The sequence below is a fragment of the Neomonachus schauinslandi genome, chromosome 7, assembly GCF_002201575.2.
Source record: "Neomonachus schauinslandi chromosome 7, ASM220157v2, whole genome shotgun sequence".
NCBI lineage: Eukaryota > Metazoa > Chordata > Mammalia > Carnivora > Phocidae > Neomonachus > Neomonachus schauinslandi.
This window is the reverse complement of record NC_058409.1, coordinates 26,272,744-26,291,128: the sequence shown is the minus strand read 5'-3', so window position 1 is coordinate 26,291,128 and position 18,385 is coordinate 26,272,744. Positions and strand designations below refer to the sequence as shown.

General features: G+C 46.7%; 1 protein-coding gene across 1 annotated transcript; it reads right to left on the bottom strand.

The window, feature by feature from the left end:
• Window positions 1–995: 995 nt before the first annotated feature.
• TXNDC15 (thioredoxin domain containing 15) lies at window positions 996–16,921 on the bottom strand. The gene is made up of 5 exons (XM_021701764.2): window positions 16,686–16,921; window positions 8,620–9,107; window positions 6,938–7,101; window positions 3,448–3,578; window positions 996–1,708 (listed from the first exon to the last, which is right to left on the bottom strand). The coding sequence occupies exons 1-5, from the start codon at window positions 16,750–16,752 to the stop codon at window positions 1,512–1,514; spliced, it is 1,047 nt and encodes a 348-aa protein (XP_021557439.1). The 5' UTR covers window positions 16,753–16,921; the 3' UTR covers window positions 996–1,511.
• Between the last annotated feature and the right edge of the window lie 1,464 nt (window positions 16,922–18,385).

Below are 18,385 nucleotides of genomic sequence, written 5' to 3'. Positions count from 1 at the left end.
CAGCATCCCTTCCTGTCAGTGACCACCCCAGCCAGAGCTGTCCACAACATAAAGTTGTAAACTCCTGCCCAACATAACATTCTGAGAGGGTTACTCAACTAAGGTTCTATTTCCATAGAATTTAAGGTGCGTTATGAAATGAACTACTCTATCTGAAATACTGGAAACAATCACTTTATATTAAAGGTTACTTCTCATTATGTGGTCAGATGTCTTATATCTGAGTTTAAGGGATCTTTTAGAAACAGCTTTTTTAAAAGTTGGTATAAAGGGGCACCTGGGTGGCTCAGTCGTTAAGTGTCTACCTTGGGCTCAGGTTATGGTCCCAGGGCCCTGGGATTGAGCCCCACATCGGGCTCCCTGCTCAGCGGGGAGGCTGCTTCTCCCTCTCCCACTCCCCTTGCTTGTGTTCCCTTTCTCGCTGTGTCTCTCCTCTGTCAAATAAATAAATAAAATCTTAAAAAAAAAAAGTTGGTATAAATTACATGTTGTCTCTTTTCTACCTGTGTCCTAAACTAGACTAGAATCAACTTGTGGGCAAGAACAGTGTTACATATTTCTTTTGGCTCTCACTGAAACTAGCACAGTGCTTAGAACATTTTTTTTTTTTTAAGATTTTATTTATTTGAGACAGAGAGAATGAGAGAGCGAGAGCACATGAGAGGGGGGAGGGTCAGAGGGAGAAGCAGGCTCCCCGCCGAGCAGGGAGCCCGATGCGGGACTCGATCCCGGGACTCCAGGATCATGACCTGAGCCGAAGGCAGTCGCTTAACCGACTGAGCCACCCAGGCGCCCGCTTAGAACATTTTAAGGTTGAATCAGTGCATGCTGGTTAGGTAATTGTGACTAAAATTTGAGTTATGCTTTAGCCTAGAACTGATAATAAATAAGCTCTAGTTTGATGATAATATTTACTTCTCCTAACATCTGCCCTATCCAGAAATTACTTAAACCACTTCAGATTCCTCCGGTGAAATTAAAGATCACAAACACCAAAGTACCTGACTCTTTTATTTTCCCATCAGTTACTCAGAAGGTCACACTTGCCAATTCTAGTTCTTCTTCCACAACAGAACACTTTCCTACTTACAGGCTCTGAGAGAAAAACTGCAAATGAACAGAAACCAACCTTCTTAAACATATATAAGGAATCAAGACTTTTCTAAAACCATAATGTGAAAAGTCCTACTTCTTCCTTCTATGAAGCCAACTGTCACTCTATCCACTATTCCACGTGAACACACTCCCATTTGAAACTGGATCACTCCCTTAAAATATTGGATTAGTAAAAACAAGAATGGTGAGTTCTACTGAATATTTTTGCATTTGCTTTTTGTGGTACTAATTAAAACACCAATTTATAATTTTTTAACACATTCAACAGTTCAACAAATGCATGATTCTTTTAATCTGACTGAAGCTGTAAGTCTACACTTGACTGGAGAAAATGTAAGAAAGTGCAGCATTAATTTCTGAAATTCCTCGTTCCGACTTCTCCTTTCAGTCCATCACTATTCCACATGTTCCTGCTCTTGTCCTGGAATTAGCCACCGAATGCTCTCAGTTCGAATGGTAGCATACATAATAAAACTAATCAAAAAGAATAAGGAAAATACAAGCAGCCAGTCCACACTTTTTATCAGAGTGCTGGGAAGAGGGCCTATTTGGTCAGCTTGAGTTACCACCACATTTTTCTTGGCTTCTATACCTGAAAGAGAAATCAGCTGTTTCAAATCAGATAAAAAACACATCCGCTAAAGATCTTTCTGAAGTATTCTGCATGGTATGCAAAAAGATATGCAGTCTTAAAATAAACACCACACTAGTATATCTGGGATGGGTTTCACTTGCCTGTTAGTGTAATTTGTAACTTGCCTTTCTCCCACCACATCAAAGGAACAGGAACCCATTCAGCTGTTCAGAGCCTAAACACTAGAATTTCTGTGAATTCCTCAGAAGGGTCTTCGGGCATGGTTAAGAGTTGTCTTTTGTTCTCTTTGAGACCAAAATTCAACAAGTAACTGGTAAAGCTACTCTCAGGAGTCTACAGAATGTTTTCACAGGTGAAGGAACGCTAAATTCAAAATGCTTTTAAATAATTTACTGAAAAAATTGTTAGAACTAACCACCACTGAGATCAGAGATTACCAAAGATGCTGTGACTCCTCAATTTCTTTTAGGTTCTAAGTTTTCTTAGAGTGTTGAGCAAAATGGCTCCCTCTCTCCATATCAACCTGATTGACAATCAGGGGTCTGGTACTGTAAGACTTGAATAGCTAACTATCTGGTAACAACCCTTTCACTCCTATGAGGTAACTCAGCTCTTTGTTCTTTACTGTGAGATAGAAGTAATTAGATGCAACTTAATATATACGGAAGGTATGTTATAGCTTATTTTTATTTCCAGTGAATATACTTCAGGAAGAAGTGGGGTGCTCATAATTAAGGCATGAAAGCTTTTGTGGAGCAAACTTTTCCAAAGAAGAAAATATCTTCAATATTCAGTGTTCAAACTTTTACAGAATAAAAAATAAGGCCACATGTTTTGGCAAATATTAAGGAATTAAAATAGCATCTGCATATGAATGAATAAATGGCACATCAGACAGCAACAAAAAGAAGATATAACCATATGCACTATCACAGGTGAATCCCACAAACATAATGGTGACTGAAATAAGCCAGACACAGGGGAATCCATTATGTATGTCTCCATTAATATAAAGTTCAAAACAGGTAACACTAGTCCATGGTGTTAGGAGTCAAGGTGGTGGTTACCCTTGCAGGCAGGAGCAACAGTGCGGAGGGGATGGGCTGGTAACGTTCTCTCTGGGTCGGAGTCCTGGTTACCCAAGGCATTCACTTTGTGAAAATTAATCCCTCAGAACATATAATGTACACATTTGTATTAACTATTACACTTTAGTGAAAAATGTATATAAAAAGTTATCTACAGGTGTATGGTATGTGAATTATAGAATAATAAAGCTGGTTTTTTAAAGGTATCGATAATCATTAAAATTACCTATTCATGTTAAACTTGCCACTGATTGAGAGACTTTTTTTTTTTTAATTTTTATTCTTATGTTAATCCCCATACATTACATCATTAGTTTTAGATGAAGTGTTCCATGATTCATTGTTTGTGCATAACACCCAGTGCTCCATGCAGAACGTGCCCTCTTTAATACCCAGCACCAGGCTAACCCATCCTCCCACCCCCCTCCCCTCTAGAACCCTCAGTTTGTTTTTCAGAGTCCATCGTCTCTCATGGTTCGTCTACTGATTGAGAGACTTTTAACAGAACCACAGTAGTTCACTAGAAAAGACAGTTTACATCTGAAAGCCAGTCTTGACTCCTTCACTTAAGGAGAGCAGACAGAAACCCACAGAAGGCATATACCTCCAGCAATAAAATCCTTTCTATGGCATATGATTTCTACATACCTGTCTGGTTAAAAATGAAGACTTTCAGTGTTTCCAATGTTCGGTCTGTATGATTAAATCTAGCCATTGGTTTAGCTCCTTGAAATAGTAAGATGTTAGGAACAGCTACGGTGCCGAACCTGGTAGAAAGGCTATGACAGAAAGCAGTCAGTCAGACAACCTGAACTAACAGTGGGTTTCCTCACACAGTTACCATATCAGAATGGATGGCAATAAATGAGAAAGCATCATTTTCCTGTGACCTACAGAGGTTTCTAATATTCAAGCTATATGCTTATAGCTATTTCTGACCTTTTTCCTTATGGGTTGAGATTGGGGGCATTCCTGTTCTGCTGAGTTGCTTTCTATTACAACAAGGAACTACCCCGACACAGTTATTCCACTTTTTTTTTTTTTTATTTGAGAGAGCGAGAATGAGAGAGAGAGAGAGAGAGAGTACATGAGAGGGGGGAGGGTCAGAGGGAGAAGCAGGCTCCCCACTGAGCAGGGAGCCCCAAGCGGGACTCAATTCCAGGACCCCAGGATCATGACCTGAGCCGAAGGCAGTCGCCCAACCAACTGAGCCACCCAGGCGCCCCTCCACTTTTTTTTTAAGTAAACTCTACCCCCAACGTGGGGCCGGAACTCACCACTGCAAGATCAAGGGTCGCATGCTCTACCGACTGAGCCAGCCAGGCATCCCCCTAGTTATTCCGCTATTTAAGTTGCAAACTGCCAAAAGAGATCAGACCAGAAAATTCTAATTCATGGACAAAACACACTGTGTCAATTTACTTGACAGAAGAAATTTCAAACTCTCCAGAATGCCCATCTCCATCCCTCATACAAGATTCAACTTAAGTTAAGCAATTAGTTTGGTAAGTCGGCACATGAGGATCTACGGTCCAGCAGACACACCAGGAAGTTCACAACTGGGGCAGGAGGTAACACGATCTGAGAGGGACTGGTTCACCTTTACATAATACAGAGTCACGCTATAAGCTCTGGAGTCAAAACATGCGGGTTCAAGCCTCAGGTCTGTCACTGAACCAGCTGTGTGAGCTTCGGGCGGACTATTTAACCTCTTTAAGCCTCAGTTTCCCCTGTGAGTAAAATGATAGTATTGGATAATCAGGATTTTTGTCTTTTGTAAACATGCTGTCACTTAAATATGAACATATGAGGCAAACACGTGTCGCAGGCCATACAACAAGAACAAGTATCCTCCACTCTCCACAGTTAAGGCACCATAGCAGGCACTGAGACGGATGCATGGAGAAGACTGACCAAAGCGGATGATAAAAGCCTGCAGGGAATGGAAGCCCAAACCCAGAGTACTAAGCTGGTGCTGGGAGCCAGGCCTGCCGGCTTGGGGGCAGGGGAAGGCCCAATCAAAGTCTGACACTAACCTAGACTGTCCTTCCCATCAGTCTGCTCCCTTGGGCCAGTCCATGTAGATATTTCCCTGAAGCCCTTGTGAGAATTACTAATTTGCTGCGATTTCTTTCTCCCTAAACAAGTTTAGGTAAGCATTGGCAGTTACATTACCCACACTGAAGATGAGTGGCGGGCAAAGTTTTACTCCAAATTTTTACTTGAGGGGCGCCTGGGTGGCTCAGTGGGTTAAGCGTTCAACTCTTGGTTTCAGCTCAGGTTGTAATCTCAGGTTGGGGGGATCAAGCCCCACGTCGGGCTTGGCGCTCAGTGGGGAGTCTGCTTCTCTCCCTCTCTCTCTCCCCCTCTCCCTGCTCACTTGGTCCCTCCCTCCCTCTCTCTCTCAAATAAATACATCTTAAAAAAAATTTTTTTTTACTCAAAAAAGTTTTACTCAACTTCGCTTTTACCAATTTGACCATCTTCCAGACTCTCGAAACTGATTCACACACAACCTCCTGTGTCCGGCTAAAGGGCACGTGACGTAGGGGAGGAGGGTCACGCTTTATAACCCAGACACAGTCACAGCACTGGGGAAATACAGAACATGTGAACAAAGCTCTTTATAACATAGCTCACTCAACATCTAAAAAAAACAAGAGCCCACTGAATAATATAAAACAAAAGTAAATGTCATTTTAAGGGCCTAAATTAGTTCATTAAATTAATTTACACACTGTCCACTAAGGAACACACATGCAAGAATAAATGTAAACAAGAGGAAGGAAGAACAGGGGAGGGAAAGAAAGAAATCCTGAGCAGACACACAACAGGGTGCTGAGTCAGGCTGCCAGGGGTGGAAGCCTAAACCATGGGTGAGTCTCAGGAGGGTCCCACTTGTGACACTAATTTTGCTAATTCAGGCTGGCCAAGACCCTGAAGAGTCCTCTGCCCCCCCGCCCCCACTGCCATCAGGTGGGGCCACCTTTAAATTCCACCCTGCAAACTGGTGCAGACCGCATGGAAAACAGGGTGGAGGTTCCTCAGAAAGCTAAAAATAGAACTACCCTAGAATCCAGCAATTGCACTACTAGGTATTTATCCAAAGGACACAAACATGGTGATTCAAAGGGGCACCTGCACCCCAGTGTTTATAGCAGCAATGTCCACAATTGCCAAAATATGGAAAGAACACAGATGTGCATCAACAGATCAACGGATAAAAAAGATGTGGTGTATATACACACACACACAATAGAATATTACCCAGCCATCAATAAGAATGAAATCTTGCCATGTGCAAGATGGATGCTAAGTCAGCCAGAGAAAGACAGATACCACATGATTTCACTCATATGTGGAATTTAAGAAACAAAACAAATGAACATAAGGGAAGGGAAGGAAAAACAAAATAAGATAAAAACAGAGAAGGAGGCAAACCATAAGAGACTCTTAACTCTAGGGAACAAACTGAGGGTTGTTGGAGGGGGCAGAGGGTAGGGGGATGGCGTAACTGGGTGATGGGCATTAAGGAGGGCATGTGATGGAATGAGCAATGGGTGATATGCAACTGATGAATCACCCAATTCCAGCCCTGAAACTAATAATACACTATATGTTAACTAAATTGAATTTAAATTTTAAAAAAATTATTAACTCAGTCATAGCAACTCATTCATTTATATAATGCGACCTAGGGCTAGATACTTATTTCTGTGCAAAATAGGGGAAAACTTATAGTACATACCCACTACACCTGTTTTGAGGACAAATGACATACAAAATGAAAAGTGCTTTCCCCAATATCTAGCACGTGGTAAGCCCTCAATAAACAATAGATGTAATTAACATAAAAATAGATAGATAGATAGATAGATAGAGAAACAGATGATAGATAGATAAATTCCACTCTGCAGAGAACAGCCCCTCCTCTCCAGCGGCCTCCAGAAAGTGAGGCCTCAGCTCCCTGAGGAGTGTGACCACCCTCACCACTCACCCTTGTCTATCCCTCCCGCTAGTCCAGCTTCCATGGTCATACCTATCTCCCTCAGCTTCAAACTTAACTGACGACAACCTCCAAATAACTGCAAGCATTATCCAGAAGGATGACACGTTAAGCTCTATTCAGGGAACATACCTGCTGTGCTGAGATGCATCCAGTGCCAAAAAATGAAGAGCTGGAAATGCCCGGGGCAGAGAATTAAAATGAGGGGCCAAACTGGCAGAAAATCGGCACCACGGGGTGTAAAACAGGACTAGTGTGCAGTCACTACCATTTGGGTTTAGAAAATCCATAAGGTCCTGTGGTAAAAGAAACAAGTGTTAAAGTCAGCAGTAAATGTTCATGTACATTCTTCTCGAAGGATGCCCAAGAAACTGGAAACACAGCTGCCTCCAAGAAGAGGAGGCAGGAACACAGACAGGAGAGAGACTATAGGGTATGCCCTTAAGAACCTTTTGGGTTTTGAACCATAGGAATGCATGAATCAGCAGAAAAGTATTATCAAATAACAAATCATAAACTTTCCCATAAACTTTCTTGATAATACTACAGAGCAATTTTAGTATTTTTCATAATGCATTAATTCAAACATTAAGTACCCACAAGGCACAGGCCATCGTCCCGCCCTCTGATCTGTGCCTCTCACACACTCTAATGGCATTATTAAAGCACTGAGCTCTCAGGCCCCAATCATCAACTCAGCAGATCCAAATCTGTAAGCAGCTGAATCAATGTATTCGGCCAAAGGCTAGTTCAGTTCAAGGGTGCACCATCCCTGCCACCACCCTAACTCAGACTGCTGAAACTGCTCTCTCCTGGCCAAGTGTGTGACCTACAGAGCTGAGGCACAGTGTTCACCAGGCACTGAGGGGAGGGTGTGAGGCCAGTGCTGACCCCTGCACATGGAGGGGCTACGGATGCTCAATGTACCACATACCCTCATTTAAAATAAGCAGTCACGGTGTGCAGAGCTAGGATTTCTTCTCGTAGTACATAAGCAGCCTGAACTCATCCTGCTACCTGGCTTAACAATCCCACAGAAACAGTCAGTCATTATCTCAGTGTTCTCTTCAGAATTATCATTTATCCAATGGACTGGAAAAGCATGGCTGGGTTGGGGACAACTGTCTCAGCTCTCACTCCAGAGAAAACAGTGGAGTCAAGCTCTTTGAAGGAAAGAAATTTTTCATTAATATAAAATGCTTCCCAGGGGTATCACCACACTAAACAATGCTAAATCACAATCTTAGTAATTCAGATATTTTTAACTTGCCTCTGTAATAAATACCTCATTTGGAAGAAGAAAAATGCTAAGATTCTGATGCCAAGTGCCCATCTGTCCACTGGGATTTTTTTTTTTTTAAGATTTATTTACTTGAGACAGAGGGCATGAGTGGGGGGAGGGGCAGAGGGAGAGAATCTCCAGCAGACACTGCTGAGCGCAGAGCCCGACCTGGGGCTCCATCTCACGACCCTGAGATCATGACCTGAGCCGAAACCAAGAGTCCCACGTAACCTACGGAGCCCCCAGGCGGCCCTGTCCCCCGGGATTTTCATCATGAGGCTTGGTGCAGAGAGGACCCCGAGGGGGACCAGGCTCAAGCCGCCTAAAAAGCATAATCGACACTGGTTCTATCGCCTCCTCTCCCTACAAACATCATAGAGAGCCAAGTCGGTTTTCAGTGATGCAGCCATTAGATGCTGTCCCACTTGGAAAAGGACAAAGATTCTGACCCTCCATTTGAAAGTTGGCAGAGTATTAAATCATGAAATCAATATGCGGAAACAGAGAAAAGCGCTAAACCATTCTTTCTTACCTGTGACATATTTAAAATTTTCAGAGTGAAGTTTTCTAGTCCCGTCACATTTCTCTCCTCGCAGTTCACCTTGGGGGACTTCAGACTCTCCGTGTTATTGGCGTCCTCGGGTGGCGCCGGGTCGGATTCGGCCACTTCCGGCTCTGAGTAATACTCGTCCTCTCTGTCCTGGAAACTGGCCCCCCCGCCGTCCAGAGAGAAGAGGTGCTCTCGGAGACTGCACCGCGAGTCCTCCTCCCCTCGGGCCCCGCAGGTGCCGCCGCTGGGCTCGGGGCTCAGCTTGTCCTCGGTCTCGCCGGGGATCACGGACAGCAGCACCACGTGGTCGCCATCGGCGTCCAGCCCCAGCACAGCGCCGGCCTTTCCCGCGGGCTTGTCGTGCCCCACGGGGCCGCGCGAGGGGTCCTCCTCACTCGCGGACACAGCTCCCGCCTGCAGAGCGTGAGCACGCTGCTCCTCCGACTGCAAGTGACCGCTCTCCTCTGGAACTAAAACATGCCAGCACGTTCACGCTCCTAAGTCCCTTCCAAGTATATGAACCCAAAAAGGAATTACAGTTCCCCTACAGAGGAAAAAGGTACCCTTCCCATGAAGCTACCAGAGGGCCACCCACCATTCTCCAGATCATGAAGGAGGTCACCAGGAGGTACCAGATTAATGAATGTCAAATACAATGTGGACCAATCCATATCTTCATGTGATACCTGCTTTCTTGCCGTGTGGATTATAAGCAAAAACATTCCAGTGCAGACATCCAGTGAGGAAAACAGAACACAAACACCTTAACAATTTCATTTGTTTGATGAGAATATCCAACAAAATAATGATGCTTTTATAGAAGACTCTACTATAGCAAAGCATCCTTGCACACATTATAACAGCCCTGTGAGCCCAGCAGGACAAAGGTTACCATCCCCTCTTAACTGAGGACCAAGCTGAGGCACAGAGAGGCAGTGGAATGCCCAACAGCACACAAGCTAGTAAGCAGCAGAGCCAGGTCTCTGAGTGAAGTCTTCTGGCTGCTACTCAGATGGGGCCTTACCCTCCCCATGATACCTCAGGGGTTGCTGTGCCTCCTGGCCTGAGAACACTGGCCCACCCATACAGCATATCCAGCCTGAGGTGGCCTCTCCTGCCTGCAGCCCTTGGGAGTGCCAGGAGGTGCACCCCACAGGGCCGGGGCAGCAGCAGGGCAAAAGAGGACGTTCCTCCCACTCTGGAGCCACTAGATAGGGCTTGGGCAAAATGCTCTGAGAAGGGAAGACTCTGGGGAAGTCTCATACATCCAGGGAGGAATCTCCAGTCACCTCTGTAACAGTGACTCCTGCCTCCAACTCCCATTAACTCAACCAGAGTAGCCAGACTCAGTGCCAGGCACTGACCAGGGAGAACCAATGAGCCCAACTGTACTCAGACAAGCTCGCCATGTGGCTGGAAAACCCTCAGCCATGCCAACAGCATGTCACCGAAGTGTGAAAAACCAACTGGCTTTCAAGTTGGGGAGGGGTCTGGGAGCTTCCTAAGGTATGCACCTTTGTATAAGGTCTCAAAGAATATCCCCAAAGAGATACACAGATTCATTCAGCAATTCAAAAACCTTCTCTGAGAATTCTGCTTCTGGCTAAGCTGGAGTAAGAGGGACCAGATTTACCCTCCCTAGTGAAACAACCCAAAAACGGCCAAAAATGTGAACCAGTTTCAGGAGACTAGTTAGCAGGCAACAAAGGATAGGGATCCCTGAGAAACAGGAAGAGAAATAAACAGGAGAGCGTTACAAATGCTCCAGCTTACCACCTGAGGGAATGCCTGCCCTGGGGCTCAGGGAGGCGGAAGGAAGCAGGCAGAGTCCAGCACTCCTCAAGTTGAGGAGACGGTACTAAGGGTACAGAGAGACCAAGAAAGCTAGAGTCTGTGGGACAGAATAGTACAGATGGGCAAGCTGCAGTGAGAGGACTCCAGAGACCTGCCGAGTAACCCCCATCGAGTAACCCCCATCGAGTACACTGGTCAGCATTTACATGTGAGTAAGTTCCCAAAGCTAGGCAAAGAACCGCCCAAAAGGATCAGAGACAACAGTACCCAACCCTCACACAGAGCTGGGAAGCGTACCTGTTCCCACCCGCTAGACTGGAAAACCTCACAATTCACAGAGCACTGGGGAGAGTACACAAAAGTAGTGGGGCAAAATTAATCCTACAGTAAATACAGCTCTGCTCTCGTCTAACAAACCTTAAAAGCCAGGATCAAACCATGCTCAGCTAACTTAACTGTACCCTAGAACAAACTCATGAATATTTAGAGGAATACTAAAATATCCAGCACTCAACAAGGTCAAATTTATGTCTGGCATCCAATCAAAAGTTACCAGGCATGCGAAAAAGCAGGAAAATATGATCAATAATGAGAACAGTAATTAACTAATTAAAACTGACCCCCAGCTTGCAGATGTCAGAACTAGGAGATAAGGATATTAAAACAGTAATTATAATTCCATTACATATGTTCAGAAAGTTAAGCAGATAAAGGGACATAAGATATAAAAGACCTGCATCAAAATGCAAATCAAAACCACACAGATCTTACCTCACACCTGTCAGATTAGCTATTATCAAAAAGACAAATAACGAGTGCTGGTGAGGATGTGGAAAGAAAAGGAAACCCTTGTGCACTCTTGGAAGGAATGTAAATTACTACAGCTATTGTGGAAAACAGTATGGAGGTTCCTCAAAAAATTAAAACTGTAATTACCATATGATCCAGCAATTCCATTTCTGGGTGGAACAAAAACACTAATTTGAAAAAATATATGCACCCCATGTTCACTGCAGCCTTATTTACAAAAGCCATGGAAGCAACCTAAGTGTCTACCAAAGGATGAATGGAAAAGAACATAGAATCACACAATATTATTATTATTATTCAGTCACAAAAAGAGGAAACCTTGCTATTTGCAACAACATGGATGGACCATTACGCTACATGCGATAAATCTCAGAAAGACAAATACCATATGCTCTCACTTACATGTGGAATCTTTAAAAATAAATAAATAAATAAATAAATAGCTTATAGATGCAGAGAACAGACTGATGGTTGCCAGAGGTGATGGTGGGGGGAGGGGATGAAATGGGTGAAATGGTCAGAAAGTACAAATTTCCAGTTACAAAATAATTCATGGGAATGTAAGGTACTGTATGGTGACTCTAGTTAATAATACTGCCTTGCAGGCGCCTGGGTGGCTCAGTTGGTTAAGCGACTGCCTTCAGCTCAGGTCATGATCCCGGGGTCCTGGGATCGAGTCCCGCATCGGGCTCCCTGCTCTGCGGGGAGCCTGCTTCTCCCTCTCCCATTCCCCCTGCTTGTGTTCCCTCTCTCGCTGTGTCTCTCTCTGTCAAATAAATAAATAAAATCTTTTAAAAAAAAAAAAAAAAAAAAAAATAATACTGCCTTGCATATTTGAAAGTTGCTGAAAGTAAACTAAAAGTTCTCACCATGAGAAAAAAAATTTAACTAGGCATGGTGTCAGATGTTAACTAGACTTACTATGGTGATCATTTTGCAATTATACACAAAGATTAAATCATTATGTTGTACACCTGCAACTAACATAATGTTTATGTTAATTATAATTTTTTATAATTTTTTTTTAAAGATTTTATTTATTTATTTGAGAGAGAGAATGAGAAAGAGAGAGCATGAGAGGGAGGAGGGTCAGAGGGAGAAGCAGACTCCCCACTGAGCAGGGAGCCCAATGCGGGACTCGATCCAGGGACTCCAGGATCATGACCTGAGCTGAAGGCAGTCGCTTAACCAACTGAGCCACCCAGGCGCCCTATAATTTTTTTTAAAAGGCCCAAATTGTACTCTGGCAACGAAAACTACAACATCTGAAATGAAAACTGCACTGGGTGGGATTAACAGCAAATTAGGCATTGCAGAAAAAAAGACTAGTGAATCTGAAAGCACAGCAACAGAACCTATCCAAAATCAAACATACAATGAAAACAAGAATCCAAAGAAACAAAGAGAATCAGTGAGCTATGGGACAGTTTCAAGTGGCCTAACGTACAGATCATGAGAATACCCAGAAAGGGGAGGGGGGGGGGGCGTGTGGACAGAAAAAGTATTTAAATAATAACCAAAAACTGCACAAACTTGATGAAAATCATAAATGCACAGATCTAAGAAGTTCAGCAAACCCCAAGCTCAATGAACTACACCAAGATATTATCATAATCAAATTGCTCAAAACCAGTGACAAAGACAAAAATCTTAAAAGCAGCCAGAGAAAAAAGACATGCTACGTACAGAGGAAGAAAGATAAAGATGACAGCAGATTCCTTGTTGGGAACAATGCAAGCAAGATGAGTAGCAACATTAAAGTACTGAAAGGAAAAAACTATAAACCTAAAATTCTATACCCAGGAAAATATCTTTCAAAAATGAAGGGAAGGAGTGCCTGCGTGGCTCAGACGGTTAAGCGTCTGCCTTCGGCTCAGGTTATGACCTCAGTGTCCTGGGATCGTCATGTCTCACATCAGACTCCCTGCTCAGCAGGGAGTCGGCTTCTCCCTCTCCCTCTACCCCTACCCCCTGGCTCATGCTCTGTCTCTCTCTCAAATAAATAAAATCTTTTTTAAAAAAGAAAAAAAGAACGCAAAATAAATACCTTTTCAGAAATATTAAAAGCTAAAACAATTCATCACCAACAAACACCCAGAACAAGAATTTTAAAGGAACTCCTTCAGGCCGAAGAAAAATGATACCGGATGGAAATATGGATCAACACAGAAGAATGGAGAGCACAAGAAACAGTAAGTACACTGATAAATATACACAATCTTTCTGAAAGTGTAGCTATGAAGGGGACAAGAAAGCCAGGGTAGGTGATAGGGGGCCAAAGGAGGTTTCTGTTTCGGCTTTTAAGACAGAGGAGAAGTTTAAGGATATGTCAAGTTGATGGGAACGTGGGCGAGAAGGGCACGAGAACAACAGAGGTTAGACAGGGCAGCCAGAGGCTACACATCTGGAGAACAAAGGATGCCGGGTATGGGGGCCAACCCTCCTCCCAAAATGCCCCAGCTCCACAGACATCTGCTCTCTCAGAATCTAACCAGCATCTTAGGTCTCACAAGTACATAGAAAATGCCAAGATCCCGAAAGAACCTCAGGAGAAAAAAAATCAGGGCAGAAATGAGAACCTGGCTCTCTCTGATCACCCTCATAAAAATGGATAGATGTCCCCTGCAAAAAATCAAAAGGGAGTCTGAGTGAAGCACAGAGCTGGTATTTTCAGTTCAGGAGGGTTATTTTTCCCTCCTGTGAAAGAGTTAAGTAGACAGTACACATTAGGAACCAAAACATTCTTATGCCCTCAGGTACCAGTGTTTTCACTCAAGTATTGGGGAGAGAGGAAACTGTGAAGTATCCCACACCAAGACAGAAATGACGTACTGTGTGAGAGTCGCTGAACCCTTGCAGCGTCACGTGCCTTTAAAGAGACTGCTTCTTAACCTCAACACGCTGACTACAGTGTGAGCCACGCAAAAATGACAATCACTGCATCACTGGCAGCAAGGAAGATATCTGGAGATCGCTGCCAGGGAGCCCTGGCCTAGGTCAGATCCTTCACACCCTTCCAGTTTTGCTCAGAAGGTTCTCTACCAGCCGCAGGTTTTTCACAATGGCTTCTGCCAGGCCCCACATGGTGTGGCCGCTGTCCACACTCTGAACGAGTTCCACCAGACATCTCGGTCCCTGAACACTCGCGATCTCCTCCATCTACCTCAGTGTTGTCCTGAGGGCTGTTTCTCTGCCAGGGAAGCCCTCCACTGGCTCCCTTGCTGCCTAATCTGACTCAACGTTCAGATCTTACCCTAAACTTCACCTCTGTAAGGTGAACTTCACCCTGTCTGAGGTACCTCAGACCAGAGGGGTCTCCCATAACAGCATGCAGTAATACCCTGGGACTCTCCTTGAAGCATTTTCCACTGTTGGAATTTACTTAATTATTTGTAGTCATTTAATGCCTGTCCTCCCCAGCAGATAGGAGGGTGGGCCTGTTTCTCTATCTGGCTCACCACTGTACCTCAAGTGCCCAGCAGAGCATGTGACATGTGATGGGTGCTAAGCAAAAATCTGCTAGTTGACTGCCTAGTGAAGACAGGCATGGGGGTGCTGAAGCCAGGAGGGGGTTCCTGTGCCTTGACACCTGGATAGCACTGCTACATCCAGTTGCGCATCTGCCAGTGGGGTCCACTACAGACCAAAAAGCCTTGGATTTTCAGCCACCCTAAAAAGGACCCAGGTGGTGAAAGTCCCTCTGTCCTCACCCCATCATGGCCTCGCCATGATGACCAATGGCCCACCGATGGCTGGTGTTATCCTCAGGTCTGCGTGCACATGGCCCAGACTGCTAGGGGGGCTCCCATCACACTGACTACAACAATAAGTCAGTGCCCTGAATCAACAAGATTCTGCCTGGAAACAGCACACTCAACATGGGCAATGTGAGGAAAGATGCGTAAAGAGGCCCCCGACATGTGTGCTGGATGTCAGAGAAACCAAAAGCAATGGTAAGGAACTTCAGGGCCAGTAACGGCCGAGAGCGAGCCAGCTACCACTCAAAGACCTTAAGAGTTCAGAAGCAGCAACAGTCACAGAACCTTGGAACAGTGCGCTCACCCTTCTAGAAGCTGTGACTGGAAGGACAAAGCCAACCCATGATAACCCCTAAGGGAGGAAGCTGAGAGGATCAATATCCTGACCTCACGCTCCCTTCATTCCAACCCACAGGAAGCCAGAAGGCAAGACGGCCAGTTGTCACGCCATACAGGACAGCCACTCGGGGCACAGCGCAGGGTAGGCAAGGCTAGAGAACGATCTGGGGAACAAACAAAAGCTATCCAGCACATGCCGGCCCCTCTCTGAAGCTGGTGGTTAAGCACAGTGACAGAAATGTAGTACAGAGGTTTGACCGTGAAGTAGGCAGGCATGAGCTTGAATCATGGCTCCTCAACTTCTGGCTATTGGAGACCTTGGCAGAACACTTACTGACACTGAGTCTCGGTTTACTCATCTGTAAAACAGGAACCAGAGCAACAGCTACTTCATAAACATTTGAAGATTAAATAAGATGATGCTCATAAAGCACAAAGCACAGGACCTGGCACATAACCAGTCCTCTCATCAACGATAATTGTGTTACTATTCTTCCCCCTTCCTCCTGCTCAGCCACCCAGCTGCCCTGCCTCCTTCCAGGACACCTCACGCAAAGCAAAGACCTGCCTGCCCCTGTAGTGAATGACAAGCAAGGCCGAAAGGTCTAGACTTTAACAAACTGTGAGGAGTGGGGTGACGCAGCACTGAGGATAAGGCCCCACTCCCGGCCCAAGCCCTGCCTCCAGGGTGGCTGCCTCCCCACCTGAGGATGCCCCAAGAGCATGCCACGGCAAGCAGCGGTTACTCGGGGAGTCTCGTCAGTTTTCTCATCTGTCCTTCGTGCAGGCAACCTGAGCAAGAGCGGCCTTCTTTAAAAAGTGACCCATCGAGGTACCAAATAAAGCGTGGGCTCTGCAGGCAGAAAGACAGGCTCTGCCATGACCTGAAGGGCAAACTCAGGCTCTCTGAGCTCCGCGCCTCCACCTGTAACGTGGAGATAGTCTTGCAGCCTCTCTCCTACGGTGGGTGCGAGGGCTAACTGAGATAAGGCACAGTTCCTGCCTCCGCGTAAGGGCACCGGAAATGTCGGCTATTCGTGATGATTTTTATCATTCATAATAAAGGGTATGCCTCAGTAGGCGCTAAGACACTGTCACTCCCGCCGGACTGACGCCTGCTGCGGGGGCCTGGACGGGCTCCCCGCCACCGCGGACCACCACTCGGGGCCACCCAGGCGGAAAGAGGTCGGGACGACGCGCGGCAGGTGCCAGGAAAAGCCGAGGGGCGCGCCGCGGGCCCCCGCGCAGGTGAAAGCGCCGCCCGAGCGCACCCCCACTGCTCCCTGCCATTTCACTCGCCGCCGCCTGCCGCCCCGGGCCACGGCCCCAGCCCCAGCCCGCACTCACCCTCCAGGCCGCGGGCGGGAGGCCCCAGCACCCACAGCAGGACCTGCCACCAGCCGAGGAGCCGCATGGCGCGGGGCTAGAAGTGGCCGGGACCACCACCCAGGCCGCAGGGCAACCGGCGCACGGCGACGCGCGTCGCGCTCCCGGCCTCCCGGAGGCCTCGGGGGGAGGGGAGCCGCGAGCGCGATCCCGTGCCGCCATCTTGGCAGCTGGCAGCGGCCGCGGGCGCCATCTTGGAATCGGGCGGCCTGCCTCTGGCCTTTGGCTTCCGGTGCTTGGGATTCGCGGCCGTTCAGGAGCCGAGAGCCAGACACCTGGGGTCGCCTCGAACTTTCCTGACCGCCAACCCCTTGACGGAGTTCCAACAGAAGCCAGCGGCCCTCTTTCTTCGCGCGCCAGCCGGTCTGGCTGCTGGCAGCACACACTGCGCCTGTGTGGCGCTTCATTCCGGGGCCCAAACGGCCCGGAAGCCTCCTCCTTCGAGCGCCCCGAATCTCCTGCCTTACCCCTGTCCCCCTACCTACGGTTGCCAGGTGAAATACAGGGTGCCCAGTTAAATCTGCCTTTCACAGAAACCACGAATAGTTTTTTTCCACTCCAAGAAACAGACGAATTTTCCAACGTAACTTTGTCCTGTAATTGTATTTGCTGCGTCTGGTCACCCTAACCCTACCTCCTGTGCACTCAGGGCGGGCAGTTTGGGGATGGTGGTTGGTGGATTTGCAGGGCAATCTCCCGCTCCCTGATCCACCGCCCAAGACCCGGGCCTGGAGGAGGCTGGGCCACCGCCCGCGAACAGCTCGGGAAGGACCTGGAAGCAGGAAGGCCTGGATGGGGAGGGGAGGTATGCGGCAGGGCGGGGCTCTGCATTCCGGAGCTGGGCGGGGGCGGGGGAGGGCGGAGGAGGGACCTAAGAGACAATGCTCAGAGGTCGAAAGAAGGACTCAGGTCTGCAGTTAAGAGGAAGGGCCTCCTAAAATCAATAAAGCGAGTTTCGAGCGGGGGCCCGGGCTACATCAGTGCAGACAGTGCTGCTGTCAAACTTTAAGAGGTTGGAAACACAGAAATGGAGTTCAAAGATCTTTACATCAAATCATTGGTAGTTACAGCAACGTAAAGAGGAACCTAGGCTTTTTTTGGCCATGTGGTGAATCCCAAATCCAACATTTATAGGAATGTATGGTCGGTCAGCAAATTATGTTAACTTCTCTTAAGTTGTTTTTTTTTTTTTTTAAAGATTTTTTATTTATTTATTTGACAGAGAGAGACACAGCGAGAGAGGGAACACAAGCAGGGGGAGTGGGAGAGGGAGAAGCAGGCTTCCCGCCGAGCAGGGAGCCCGATGCGGGGCTCGATCCCAGGACCCTGGAATCATGACCTGAGCCGAAGGCAGGCGCTTAACGACTGAGCCACCCAGGCGCCCCTTTTTTTTTTCTTTTTGAGAGAGAGAGCAGGAGAGCAGGATGTGAGGCAGAGGGAGAAGCAGGCTCCCCGCTGAGTAGCCCCCCCCCCCGCCCCCCCACACCCCCCCCCCCGCGTCCCCTCTCCCCCGAGGTTCGATTCAGATCCTGGGACTCCAGGATCATGACCTGAGCCAAAGGCAGACTCTTAACCGACTAAGCCACCCAGGCGCCCCAAGTTCAGTTTTTTCATCTGTAAAGTGGGATGAATTTATACAGAGTTACGTGGATTAAATGAGA

Coding starts and splice junctions, on each gene's coding strand:
- TXNDC15 (XM_021701764.2), bottom strand. CDS start 16,752: ATGCGGCTCCTCGGCTGGTGGCAGGTCCTGCTGTGGGTGCTGGGGCCT. Junction 3,579..6,937: donor GATGCATCTCAGCACAGCAG/GTATGTTCCCTG, acceptor TTTCTGTCATAG/CCTTTCTACCAGGTTCGGCA. Junction 1,709..3,447: donor CTTCATTTTTAACCAGACAG/GTATGTAGAAAT, acceptor TTTCTCTTTCAG/GTATAGAAGCCAAGAAAAAT.